The sequence below is a fragment of the Lampetra planeri genome, chromosome 82, assembly GCF_965212315.1.
Source record: "Lampetra planeri chromosome 82, kcLamPlan1.2.h2, whole genome shotgun sequence".
Taxonomy (NCBI): Eukaryota; Metazoa; Chordata; class Hyperoartia; order Petromyzontiformes; family Petromyzontidae; genus Lampetra; species Lampetra planeri.
This window is the reverse complement of record NC_136186.1, coordinates 4,410,574-4,424,485: the sequence shown is the minus strand read 5'-3', so window position 1 is coordinate 4,424,485 and position 13,912 is coordinate 4,410,574. Positions and strand designations below refer to the sequence as shown.

Sequence of the window (13,912 nt, the reverse complement as noted above, 5' to 3'; positions counted from 1 at the left end):
TCTCATAGTGTAAGTGTAATAATACATTATGTTTATATTCTTTGGTTATTCGTTCCTACCAGCCCACCCCGCAGGGTCCTGTTTTCCTGTTTCCATTCTTCCAAAAAGTTCCAGAGGGAAACTAAATAAGCGATTGTTTTGATTTAACCTCCATGTTCAATAGTGAATATAATTTACTGCAAATACAAACTTGACACTGTCACACACTGGCATGGTAAAAAGTGGTGGTGTGTCCAGAACCATGCCTGGCCGCCTTCATCTGCTCAGTATTGACGCTTCCTCACTTCACCATGTAATTAATTTAAGCTCAATCAACATAGCAGAGTCCCACAAGCAGTTCAGCTTTCACTTATCAATCATGTTTGCTGTCGGTGATAATCAAACTAATTGTTGAGTTCATAATGCAGTGAAATAACTGCACCACAGCTCCCCACAAAGATAAACTCCTAAATACACGTACATTTCACACGCATCATTAACATATATAAACAAAAATCCACCATTCATGACGAATTGCAAGTAACCTTATCCCAGTGCTAATGCCATGATAGGTGAAATTTAAGGCCATGTAAGTGTGAATTCCTTGTCAGCAGGTAATGGGAATGATCCAGGTGTCAAGGGATGACTGTCAGATGAACCAGCTGTGCTCCCCACTGTCTTGCTAGGTTTTAGGAACCCAGCGTTCCACCTATTCATGTGGGCGTCGCTCTTCCGACCTCATCGTTGTTGCAGAGAAAATATCTATTAACTGCCCTGCATCATACCTGCAAGGCAGTTAATATGGTGCTGGACCAGATGACGCCAAAAAGGCGTACAACTCAAAAAAGGTGTCAGTTTTGTTGCCAGATAAAAGGGTAAAAAAAACAACTATCATATTTTGCTACTGGCAAAGGAGGTTCCAATGGTGTAAATGCTTACCCAGAGCTCTCACACTCTGATGGTGCATTGTCTTTGAGTTGTACGCCTTTTGGCGTCATCTGGTCCAACACCATGTGAGACTCGGCTAAGAAAAGCTGTCTCGGGTGTGGACCAATCAATTTCAAGGACAGTGCAAACATGACTTCTTGTAAAAAAAAGGTATCAGTTTTGTTGCCAGATAAAAGGGTAAAAAAACAATTACAGTGATACCTCAGTTCACGAACTTAATTCGTGAACTGACTCTGGTCGCGAACCGAATTGGTCGTGAACCGAGGCACATTTTCCCATAGGGTTCAATGTAAATCCGGTTAATCCGTTCTGACCTTTTTTTTTTGGTTTTTGAAGCACAAAAATATGAAACAAATTACAATACACATTAGTACTGTACAGTATAGTAATGTATAAAGAGAGAACACTAACCTTGGTTGAGATGACTTCAGTAAGCACTCAAACAGGTGAACTGTACAATACAGTAAGTACAGTATTGTACAGTACAGTAGTACAGTACAGTACTGTATGTGCTAAAAAGCACACCAAAAAGCAAAAAGTCACTGAAAGTGTCTTCACAGTACTCACAGTACTTCTTTCTGTGTCTCTTCTTCTCTCCACGATCTTCCTACAGGAAGTCACGACCATGTGACAGCCTGGAAATAGCATTAAAATGGCCGCGGCTCCTGTTCGTGAACTGAAGCGGAGTTCGTGAACCGGAGCATATTTTTATGAACTTTTCTGTTCGTGAACCGAGTTGTTCGTGAACAGAAGCGTTCGTGAACAGAGGTATCACTGTATCATATTTTGCTACTGGCAAAGGAGGTCCCAATGGTGCATTGGGAGCTTCTCAAACTACATAGTTATTTATTTATTTAAAGCTTTCGTGACTTAAGGAATTAATACTATTTGGGTCTTTCGGTCAAGTCAAGTTACATAGAAAATAATAGATCACGACGTTTCGATCGCAACACAAGCAATCGTCTTCATGTGAGAGAAAAAGCTGCTGAGACAAGGTCTTATATAGGCCTGAGATTGGTGCATCAAGGTAGGTGGGTGGAGCTAGAGATGGTCCAACCAATTGACATAAACACGGAGAAACCGTATACAAAAAATATCCCAAGACAAAAAAATAGTACAAATCTGTAAATGATAAAAGGGGAAAAGCCTCTTCTTATATTTTGCTACTGGGAAAGGAGGTCCCATGATGTAGCTGCTCACCCCGAGCTGTCATTGTTCTGATGGTGGTGTTGTATTTGTGCTGTACGCCTTTTGGTGCTGTACTCTGGTCTAACACCGTTTGAGACTAGGCTCGAAAGAAAGCCTTCTCTAGTTTGGACCAATCAGTTTCACAGACAATGCATAGATTATCACAGCATGTGTTTTGTTTGCATATTGATCGCAAGTATATTGTGGTTAATACAGGTAGGAACAATGTTCCACACTGCCCACCAGGGATTTATTGTCTGTCTGTCGTGCATAAATAAATATATAATACACACAGCTCTTTGATTGGTGGAGACCTTACAAACAGCTCTTTGATTGGTGGAGACCTACTGCCGGGTACGCAGAGGGGAGGTGCCTAAGGGAGGAGGGTCAGGGGAGGGGCCTAAGGAAGGGGGGAGTCATGAAAGGGGCCTGAGGGGGGGGGTTCAGAGGAGGGGCCTAAGGGAGGGGGGGTCAGGGGAGGGGCCTAAGGATATGGGGGGTTAGGCAGGGGAGGGGCCTAAGGGATGGGGGTAATGGGAGGGGCCTAAGCAAGGGGGAGGGGCCGATAGTTAAGGGGGCTGGCTACCTGGCTGGCTGCCTGGCTGCCTCAAGTCAAGTTATCTTTTATGCAGGTAGGAACAACAGGTTCCACACTGCCCACCAGGTATGAATTGTCTGGCTGTCGTGCACGAATGCGCTGTCCAACCAAGTTCCTACCTGCCCACTCCGAAGGAACGTGCTGCAGACACGATTCCTTGCAAAAGGTTTCAGTTCGGCGTTTTAACATCTTAACACCTAAATTTTGATTTGAAGCTTTCCTGACTGCAGGGATTCATATTCTTGGTTCTTTCGGTAAAGTCATCAAGTAGAAGCGAAATAATAAAATAATAAAAATATTAAACAATTAAAGTTTCTCACGACGTTTCGATTGCAACACGAGCAATCATCGTCAGGTGTGAAAAACACAGCAAGAAAATTTTCTTAACATTTCTTGCTGTTTTTCACACCTAAAGTCACGTAGAAGAAAAACAATAAAATGAAATAATTCTCACGACGTTTCGACTGCAACACGAGCAATCATCGTCAGGTGTGAAATCCACAGCAAGAAATTGTATTACTTTATTATTTCCTTTCTACGTGACTTTACCAAAAGTACCAAGAATATCTTAACACCTGTTTTGTTGCCAAAAAAGGGGGGAAAAAACCTCTTCTTATATGTTGCTACTGGCAAAGGAGGTCCCATGAAGTAGTGAGCCAGATGAAGACGAATTAAACTTAAGCAGAGAATAAAAGCAAATGCAATCAGGCGAGGGCAGGAGGCAAGGCCCCGCGTGGCCAGGCCCCGCGTTGTAATGTTCCAACCTGAACATCGATTCCATACTCGCTGCTACTCAATTGATATCCCTACGAGAGAAAGACGGAGAGAGGCTCTACCTGGGTAAACAACAACAACCACCACGACAACAACAACCACGATGTTAACTTCTCACCTCGGATCTGAGAGCGCGCACGGTGCAGCAGCTTCCGGATATATCGTGACGTCACGCGGCAGCAGGAGGTGACATGACGTCACTTGCGGGGTTCAAAGCACAATCCACTCCCCCAACGAGCGGCGGTGTAATTGAATAACTTATGTTAATGAGACGGGCACATGTGCAGAGATGAGGCATGGATGCTGAAGCCGTCGCAATGAACGAGCGACGGTATTTATGAATAAATTATGTTAATTAACCGCCGGTTGATATTTTCAGTTTAATTTATTAGGTACTAGCGGGAAGCACCCGGCGTTGCCCGGGGGAAACATTTATTGAAAAACTTCTCAAAAAACTTAAAAACATAACATATACAAATGAAATTTTTTTTTATTTTCATCTTATTCATAAAATTAATACAAATTTTAATTATTTTTCATAAATTTTAATAAAACCCAACGCGCGGTGGAAAATAAACTTGCGGCTCGCCCGTCAAGATTTGATTCTTTAGATAGCGCAAAGGAATCGAAGGTTGTAAATGTATTTAGAATCGGCTTATTCCGTTTGATCGATACCACAAACGCTCAGCAGATATCGATTCTCGCCACACACTTCATGGTCATTCCCCCCCCCCCCCCCAAAATACAAATGTTTATTTTTTTTATAATTTTTGCATGGTGTACATTTTGCAAAGTACCACAGGGAAAATGTAAAGTTTGTTGCATGTCGGGAAGTACGCTAAACATTTTGAACAGACAACACATTCACAAATTTTCCTTTTATATATAGACTAGCTTGACGACCCGGCTTCGCCCGGGACTTGGATTCACCACGCCCTGCCGCCTTTGTCTCCCCAGTGGCGATGTTCACACACCACATCAGTTACTCGTTTGAGGCTGAGTCGACCTAGGTGAAGCCCAGGACCAGTAAAAATAATCGTGGTGGCCGTGAGCGGGAATAGAACTCGGGTCGCCGGGTTCGTAGCGCAGCGCGCTCACCACACGTCATCTCTAAAACACAGAAGTGAGATGGCTTTCTAAAGGTAGATCACTGGCCAGAGTTTTTGAGTTGCGAGAGCCACTCCAGAGATATCTTTTAGAAAAACAGTCACCACTGGCAGCACATTTCAGTGACACAGAATGGGTCGCAAAACTTGCTCACTTGTGTGACATATTCAGCCTGCTCAACGTACTCAATCTGTCATTTCAGGAGAGATCGACAACTCTGTTAAATTCGGCAGATAAAGTGGCTGCATTCAAAGCTAAACTGGAATTATGGGGGCGACGAGTGAACATTGGAACTTTTGACATGTTTCAAACACTAGCAGAGATTTAGAAAGAGAATGAGTCAGGGCCTTTCTCCCAGCTGGTGCATTAAAACCTATCTCAACTTTTAAAAGAGTTTGAGCATTACTTCCCAACCACAGAAGACCCCCGAACTGGGAAGGAATGGACCCGCGACCCATTTGTGAATAAGCCAGGTAAATCGACTTTGACTGTGCTAGAAGAGGATCAACTGCTTGAGATCGCAAATGAAGGTGGCCTTAAAAGTATGTTTGAGACAACTTCAAATCTCGATACGTTCTGGATTAAAGTCAAGGCGGAATATCCTGAGATTGTCACAAAAGCACTGAAAAGCCTGATTCCATTTCCAACATCCTATCTTTGTGAAGCAGGGTTTTCTGCAGTGACAGCAACCAAAACCAGTTTATGGAGTAGACTGGACACAGGCAACACGACACGTATCGGGTGTCACCATCTCATATCACCCCAGATGGGACCATCTAGTTACGGGAAAACAAGCTCAGGGCTCCCACTGATTCTGCATTATGGTGAGTTGTATAATTATTTCATATTACAATGTAATAAAAATATAAATAAAGTGCACAATAAATATATTGCGCTTGAATCATCATGAAACCATCCCCCCCCCCCCGTGAAAAAAGTTACTAATCTTGATAATACAAAGATTCTCGCTGATTATGTTTTAGTGTAATTCTATCAGGTCTCAGAATTCAGATCTCGCCGAAGGGAACAGTTCTTATAATTAAGATCATTATGCATGAACTTAGGAAGGAACCACTCAGACCCTTCTTTGATAAGCAACTTTAATTCATAAACAAAAACATAACACTCTAATATGCGAACTCTTATGCTTGTGTAATGCGAGCAAGGATTGAGGGGGGGCGGAGTCTGGGTCACGTGAGGAGAGGGAGGAGTTAGGGTCACGTGGGGGAGAGGATTTAGGGAAAGAACCGGAAGGGGAACGGGGAGTTGAGACGGAGTGAAACGGGAGGAGGCCACGCTGGGCAGTACGGGGAGAGTGGCGCGGTCGCCACGCGGTGGGAGACGTCGGCACCGTCAGCCATCGGTGTCAGGACGCAGAGGGCTAGCGAGCGGTGGAAGGCTAGCTGCAGAGCGGAGCAGCAGTGAAGCTGCAGACGGAGCAGTGGTGTGGCTGCAGGGCGGAGCAGCAGTGAGGCTGCAGAACGAGCAGCAGAGTGGCTGTGGAGTGATCGTCGGGAGAGACGCGGGCCTGAGCGAGGACGCCGTGTGAACGAGATTCTACGAACCCAAAAAAAGGACAACGGAGATCGACATTGAGAAAGAGTCCTTTATTACACTTGGAATTGTCAACACAGTACTCCTGGAAATGTGCTCCTCATTGATCCGTACATTTAACCCTCAATGATTATGTTGTTAAACTGGTTAACAGAGGAATCGGTTCATTTCTCAGAGTAACGCGAGCATATACGGCGATATGAAAAAGTCCTTAAAATAAATGTGACGATATTCATATGAACGGCAATAAAGAAACATGTCCCGATTGCAAAAGTAGACCTCAATGAATTCATTGGTAGATTATACAATTAACTAAATGTCTCGGAACAATGGTGTGCGGCAGTGTGCCTGCTTCAGCAAATGCTTATCAATTGGCTAAGGCGTCAATAAATTCGCGGGCAAGATTCTGTGATCAAAATAAATATTTCAACACAAGTCTCCCTGTGAGTGTGTGGATTCGTAACATAGGTTTCTAAACGTTAAGTTTCGTCAATGAATTCATCGGTACAGTTAAAACAAACAAAAAGAACGAATAAAATACTTCTGAACGACCGTATCCATGTGACTCAATGGGCAGCAATGTTCTTCATTATCAGCTAATAGTTGACGCACTCTCATCATTCTTCTTATAGTAATAAAGGACTTTCACTGTGTCTGTCTCCGTTGTCCTTTATTTGGGTTCTTACAACTTTGCCCCACACGGCCCTCGCTCAGAGCCTTCTCCGTCTCCCGCTTGGCAGCTTCGCAGCTGCCGTCGCTCACGTAGCCTTTTCTCCTCGCTCCCGATGCAGCTCCGCTGCTGGCTCTCCTCTCAGCCTCTCCGCCTTTATGCAGTCTCTCAGCTGCTCTCTCTGCAGCTCCACCGCTGCTCTCTGGTTCCCCCGTGCCCGGACACCGCTGGCCAACGGTGCCGAGTCCCGTCCTGTGGCGATCGCGCCACTCTCCACCCTCTGCCCTGCGTGGCCTCCTCCCGTCTTTATTCTTACACTCTCCCCCCGTCTCTTCCGGTTCCCGCCCTTAAGAGCTTTCCCTTCTCCCCCACGTGACCTAACCCCTCCCCCCGTTACGTCATATCCGCGAGGCCGTTTACGCCCGCATTACACCACCCTCCCCCGTGGAGAAAGATTTCAGCCGTCCTCGGCTAAACAACCACAAGTATTGCGGGCGACCACCAACCATCAGACATGCAAGGACAATGAAGCATACAATAAATATAACAATAACAAGAACAGCATTAATCAATGAAAAGGGACTTCGACCGCGTGCGGGTCGCCGGCCCGTCCCGGACGGGCGGCGGCCCCCCTGCAGACCGAGAACGCGACGGGGTTTTAGGAGCGACAGGTTCAAAACTGCCTGTCGCTATTGGAGGCCCGCCAACACCACGGTCCCATTTCCCCGAAGGACCAGAGTCCGGGGTGTCCCGCAATCGTGTCTGTGGTGGGGTCGGAAGGGCGGCAGGGTTCGGTGTCCCCGCAGCCGTGGTAGGCCCACCCCGAGCAGAGTCCCCTGTCTCCTGCGGTGTCACGGCCGGTTTGTCTGTAAAAGGCACGACAGGCGCTCTTGCAGGGTCAACAGGCACCGGCAAGGGTGCGTCGGCAGCAACAGACACCGGCAAGGCAACATCAGGAGATGACGCATCCGTTCGAGGGGCCACGTATGGTTTCAAGCGAGACGTATGGACGTACCAGCGCCGAGATCCGAACCGAATGCGTGCAGACTGCGGGTTGGGAACCTCGATAAGCCGAACAGGCCCCTGCCATGGTTTATGTAATTTAGGGGAGGTCCCTGGCCGCACCTGCGGGCAATGCAGCCAGGCCATATCCCCCACGTTCCAGGGGCACTTCTCCTTTGAGCGTCGAGCGCACCGTTCGTTCCGGGCCTGGGCTTTGGCCGTTGCCATGCGGGCCCCTTCCCGCGCCTCAGTGACGCGGCGAACGGTGTCCTGAATGTAATCAGGAAGAGGTTTAGTAGGTCCCCCCACTCCTGTCCCCAACTGCACATCCATCGGCGGCACGTTTTCGCGACCGTACATAAGAAAAAACGGCGAATATCCCGTAGACGCATGCGGCGTCATCCGGTATGCCGAGAGTACCCCAGAAATATGCAAATCCCAATCCGCTTGTTTTTCATTCACCGTGTGACACAGCATGGTGGACAGAGTCCGATTCAGCCGTTCAACCATGCTATCCGTGTGCGGGTGGTAGGGATATGTCCGGATGTTTTTAGTTCCCAGAGCCGCGCACACCTCCCCCAACAACTTTGAAGAAAAATGTCAGCCCTGATCCATGAGGAGCCTCTCCGGCGCCCCCTTGTCCATAACGTACCCGAATAGAAAGGCGTCCGTAATAGACGCCGCCGACTGGTCGGGCAAGGGCCAGGCCATCGGCCAGCGGGAGAGGTACTCCACCCCAACTAGCAAGTATTTATTCCCCTTAGCGGATGGCGGGAAGGGTCCCAAAATATCTAACGCCACCAGCTCATTAACTCGAGACACTTGAATAGACTGTATTGGTGGTACATATGGGTGTTTAGGCAGCTTCCGCCGGGCACATTCGGGACACGCGTGAACGTGCCCGACGACATCCGTCGTCATGCCGTGCCAAAAGTAATCTTGCTGCAACGTCAATAGGGTCTTCTGCACCCCCAGATGTAATAGCGTGTCGCAATGCAGAGTCCTAATCAATTCGTACCGCAAGGATGCCGGTACAACAAGACGCCAGCGTTCCTGTAACCCTTCCCTCCACATCAGCAGTCCGTTGCGGAGAGCGGTTCCCGGCGTTCCCCCGGAACCCAGTCCCCCACTCTCCTTCGCAGCCCGACTCCGCAGGGTCTCCAATGAGTCGTCCAGCATTTGTTCACGAATCCATACAGCCCTTGGAAGGTTCAAAATCCCATCGGCCGGTCCCGGCCACTCTGGAGCCTCAGGCACCTCGACCGGCAACGCAACAGGCCGAGGGGGCTGTTGGATCGGCGTACACCTATGCGTCCCCGACGCGCACGCGCAAGGGGATCGCTGCGGCAACCTAGAGAGCGCGTCCGCATTCGCGTGACGCACCCCCTTCCGATGTTGAATTTGGAAGGAAAACTCCTGCAGCGTGTCCAACCATCGCGCCAACTGGCCGGATGGTTGGTCCACCTTCAGGGCATACTGCAAAGCCGCATGATCCGTGCGCACAATAAATGAACGGCCGTAGAGATACGGTCGAAATTGGCGGAGAAAATAGACAATACCCAAAAGTTCCCGGCGAGTGACGCAGTAGCGGGTTTCGGCGGGGGACAAAACCCGGCTACCGTACGCCACCACGCGCTCCACACCGCCTTTGGACTGTGACAACACGGCCCCAATGCCCGTGTCACTCGCATCCGTATCCAGAATGAAGGGGTGATCAAAATCTGGATAGTCCAACGTCGGCGCCGTAGCCAACTGATCGCACAGGCATTTAAACGCCGCCTCCTCCGGTGGTCCCCAATCAAATTTCCGTCCTTTATCCGTAAGGAGGTGCAGAGGCCTCGCGATCGTTGCAAAGTTGGGAACAAACCTACGATAATATGAGGCAAACCCCAAAAAACAACGCACATCCTCCACCGTGGCCGGGGTTGGCCAGTCACAGACGCACGCCGTCTTGTCCGGATCCGTGGCAACCCCGTCCACACTAACTATATGTCCCAAATAGCGCACGGACCGTTGCAGTAGGTGACATTTCTTAGGTTTAAATTTCAGATTGGCGGAGTGCATCCTGACGAACACCGCCTCCAACCTCAGTAAATGTTCGTCAAATGTGCGGCTGAAGACGATAATATCGTCTAAATATATCAGACATGTCTCCCACTGCAACCCCGTTAATACCAGTTCCATCAACCTCTGAAATGTGGCGGGGGCAGCATTCAACCCCATCGGAAGACAATTAAATTTAAATAACCCCTGCGGCGTACGGAAAGCAGTCTTTTCCCGCGAGGACTCGAGGGGAAGCTGCCAGAATCCCAAAGAGAGATCCAGCGTCGAAAAGAACTTGGCCCCCGACAAGGCATCTAGGAAATCATCCATACGCGGCAGGGGGTACGCATCTGCCACGGACACTTTATTTAATTTCCGAAAATCCACGCAAAATCGCAATTTCCCGTCTTTCTTTAAAACCAAGACAACAGGCGCGCCCCATGGGCTGTTAGATGGAGATATTATGTCCGCAGCCAACATGTCATCCACTGCCCCTCGAACATGATCTCGTTCCGCCGGACTCATCCGATGCGAGTTCAACCGAATAGGAGCAGCGTCCCCTGTGTCAATATGATGGGAAAGCAGGGAGGTGCGTCCCAAGTCCAGATCGTCGGAGCTAAACACATCGGAATAACTCAACAATAGCGCGCGAAGCGCGGAACGCTGTTCCCCGGAAAGGGAAGAATTTTCCCCGCACAATTCGGCGATCCAGCGATTACCTGGGGCCGCAGGGCCCGAAACACCGGCAACCATCTCCCGGCGGCCCAGATAATCCTGAGCCGTAAACGCCGTAGTGGCATGTGCCACAACCGTTCCAGCCGGCACACATACATTTTCCGTACTCCCATTAAGCACCTGCAAAAATGGCTGCTGGTCCGGCCGGATAATAGTCTGCGCCCCGACGAGCGCCGATCCGCCCGTTATGATAGCGGACGGTGATAACAAAACCCCAGTTGCTCCCTCCCGACCAGGTACAGGTTTCCGATATCGCAAGGGGATAAGCATCTGCGAGCCAGGTGAAATGTCAACAGATACCTCGGACAACGCCTGCACCTGGCAGACCGGGGCAGGTCGCCCCCAGGGCAACGGCAGAAATGTAATTTTTCGACCCCCCGGTAATTCGATACAGTTTTGATTAACTCTAATTAGAATGGGCATTTTGGCCAGAAAATCAGTTCCCAACAAACATTGAACCGCAAGGGACCTCGAGATCAACACAATTCCCGAGGCCGACACTCCCCCGATAGATATATTGGCGTCCACCTGGCCCACAATGCCCATGCTACCCCCGTTCGCCGCAACGCAGGAATCGTAAACCGGACGCATGGCCTCTGGTGGGATGCCCAACAGATGAAAAATGACATCCGATATAATGGTCGCGGACGCACCAGAGTCCACTAAAATGCGCACGTCAACCCCCTGTATAGAACCCGGTACAGTGGACGAACCAGTAGCGGCCGCGACAACCCGCCGTGCCAATTTACGCCACTGCGTTACTGAGCGACATGGCCCAGTCGATGGCCTCCCGTTATTAACAACACCCGGATCGCGCGGCAATGGTGATGAATGAGGTGTCAAGCCTTGCCGGGTGTCTGGTGCGCACCGACTTGCCTTCCCAGGAGGGTCCTTCCGCGGCACGTCAGCTGTCGAGGCCTCCTGCTGGGGCGGTCCTGGGATACGGGCCCAGCAGTCCCTGGCGTAATGGCCCTTACGACCGCAGCGGAAGCACTCGATGTCGTTGCGCCGCACCGCAGGCCCCCCATCCCGACGCTCCCGCGTCGGCGGTGCAGATCGCGGCCCCAGTCCACTGCGGGCCGACCACTGCGCAAAGGCGGCTGTCAGCTCCTGCAGGCCCCCCCGCCCCCCCGTCAGGAACGTACACCGCCTTCTTGGGATCCCACCCCACGGCACCTCCCTCGACGATGGGCCCCCCCGTCCACGCCGTGACTTGCTTCCAGCGGCGTAGATTAAATTGGGCATCAAGACACTTTGCGGCTGCCCGGGATGTCAGCTTTTCATGGCCACACACCGGCATAGGGATCCCCAAATCCCTGGACAGCTCGAGCATCTTGCCCAAAATGAGGGGTTCGAGTAGGTCAGGCTCCGTCTCCGGGTATGCGGCCATGGCTAACTCCAAGACAGCACCCCTGTATGCCACCGGCGATTCTTCGGGTGCCCGCTGGCGTTGAACGAACCGGCGGTGAGCATCATCCGGCGGCTCGTACGCATCCGCCATCTCGTCGAAAACTCCTCTCAATGTCTTCTTTTTCTCGGCCTTTATAGAACGGAAAAATCACACCGACTCGTCGTCGAGAAGAGTTGGCAGAACTTCCAGGGCCTCTGCGTCAGTCCACCTGGCGGAGCGCACCGCCGCCAAAAATCTGCAGGCGAAAGCACTCCAGTCGCCACCGATGGAAAATTATTTTACAGTTGTCAAGTGACGGCTGGGACTCCTTGCTGCGCCGTCTTCCGCAGGTGACTCGTCGCGTGGCATATTCAAGATGGCGTCGCACCGCAACGTGTCCAAGATGGCGGCCCCCCGCCGCGGAGGGCGCAAGATGGCGGCTTCCCGCTGTTCTTCCCCTGCCACGCCCAAGATGGCATCTTCGTGCCGTGTGGCAGATGGCGCTGGCAGCGCAGGCAAGACCGCGGCCTGCCGATCACCCCCGGGCCTCCCCGACGCCGTCGCGAGGAGGTCGCACAGTTGCGCCAGTACGGTTTTCAAGGTCTCCAGCTGCTCCGCCATCTGCCTCCATCGTAAGTCAGTGTCCTCCGGCGCGGACGGGTCCACCGACGCGGCGACATCTTGAACTCCCGGACCCGAACTCGTTCCCGGTCGGATCTCCTCCTCAATCGCAGGGAGGTCCACCGCCTGAGGAAGGTCGTCGTCGGATGATGTAGCAGACGATGGTGCAGGAATATTCTTCCTTCTGAGCTGTTTTGACATGCCGTTTCACTTCTGACACCAGTGTAATAAAGGACTCTTTCACTGTGTCTGTCTCCGTTGTCCTTTATTTGGGTTCTTACAACTTTGTCCCACACGGCCCTCGCTCAGAGCCTTCTCCGTCTCCCGCTTGGCAGCTTGGCAGCTGCCGTCGCTCACGTAGCCTTTTCTCCTCGCTCCCGATGCAGCTCCGCTGCTGGCTCTCCTCTCAGCCCCTCCGCCTTTATGCAGTCTCTCAGCTGCTCTCTCTGCAGCTCCACCGCTGCTCTCTGGTTCCCCCGTGCCCGGACATCGCTGGCCAACGGTGCCGAGTCCCGTCCTGTGGCGATCGCGCCACTCTCCACCCTCTGCCCTGCGTGGCCTCCTCCCGTCTTTATTCTTACACTCTCCCCCCGTCTCTTCCGGTTCCCGCCCTTAAGAGCTTTCCCTTCTCCCCCACGTGACCTAACCCCTGCCCCCGTTACGTCATATCCGCGAGGCCGTTTACGCCCGCATTACATTATTATTAGTCCCGGTATGTGCGGTATGTGTGTGTTTGGTGGTTTTGTCTCCTTGATCAATTCTTTGCGTCAAGCAGACGCTGGGTGATACGTGGTGAGTATGTGAGTGTGGGGGAGGGTCATACACACAGCTTCCTCGCTTTCTCTCGCTCGGCGGCAGCTGGAGCTGCTGCCCACTGCTGGATAAAGAGTCGGCACGACGCTCGCCGTCGGCGGCGCGAGATGATTCCGTCGTCAAATAGCGCCCGCAGCTCGTCTGCTGGTCGCCGTTCCTCACTCTTGTCTTGGTTCACAGCTGGTGCTGGTCGGTGTGTGTGGGTCGAACCCACGGCGCTCTCGCTGGCGCTCTCCTCTTCCTCACGGGAGGCTGGTCAGGCTCTTTCCCCTGCTGAATGAGCTGAGTCGGCATGATGCTTGTCTTTGAAGGTGCTCGACAGCGCTCGCCGCTCGTCCGCTGGCAGCTGACACCCTTGCTCGGTGGCGCTGCTGCGCTCTTTCTCCGGCTCCGTACTCTCTGGCGATGCCTGGTTGCGCGTGCAGCTGGTTCTCTGCGATGCTGGCTTGGTCGATGCTTGGGCTTCCACCCTTTCTCCCGGTTGATTGCT

At 51.3% G+C, this 13,912-nt stretch overlaps 1 protein-coding gene across 1 annotated transcript in view; it reads right to left on the bottom strand.

Annotated features, from left to right (window-relative positions):
* The window catches only part of LOC144738395 (uncharacterized), a 48,386-nt gene that overhangs the window by 8,138 nt on the left and 26,336 nt on the right, over positions 1-13,912 (bottom strand). Inside the window, 4 exon segments of the mRNA XM_078621430.1 lie at positions 3,606-3,699; positions 7,944-8,032; positions 8,893-9,126; positions 12,476-12,735. Coding sequence (XP_078477556.1) covers positions 3,606-3,699; positions 7,944-8,032; positions 8,893-9,126; positions 12,476-12,735 — 677 coding nt within the window.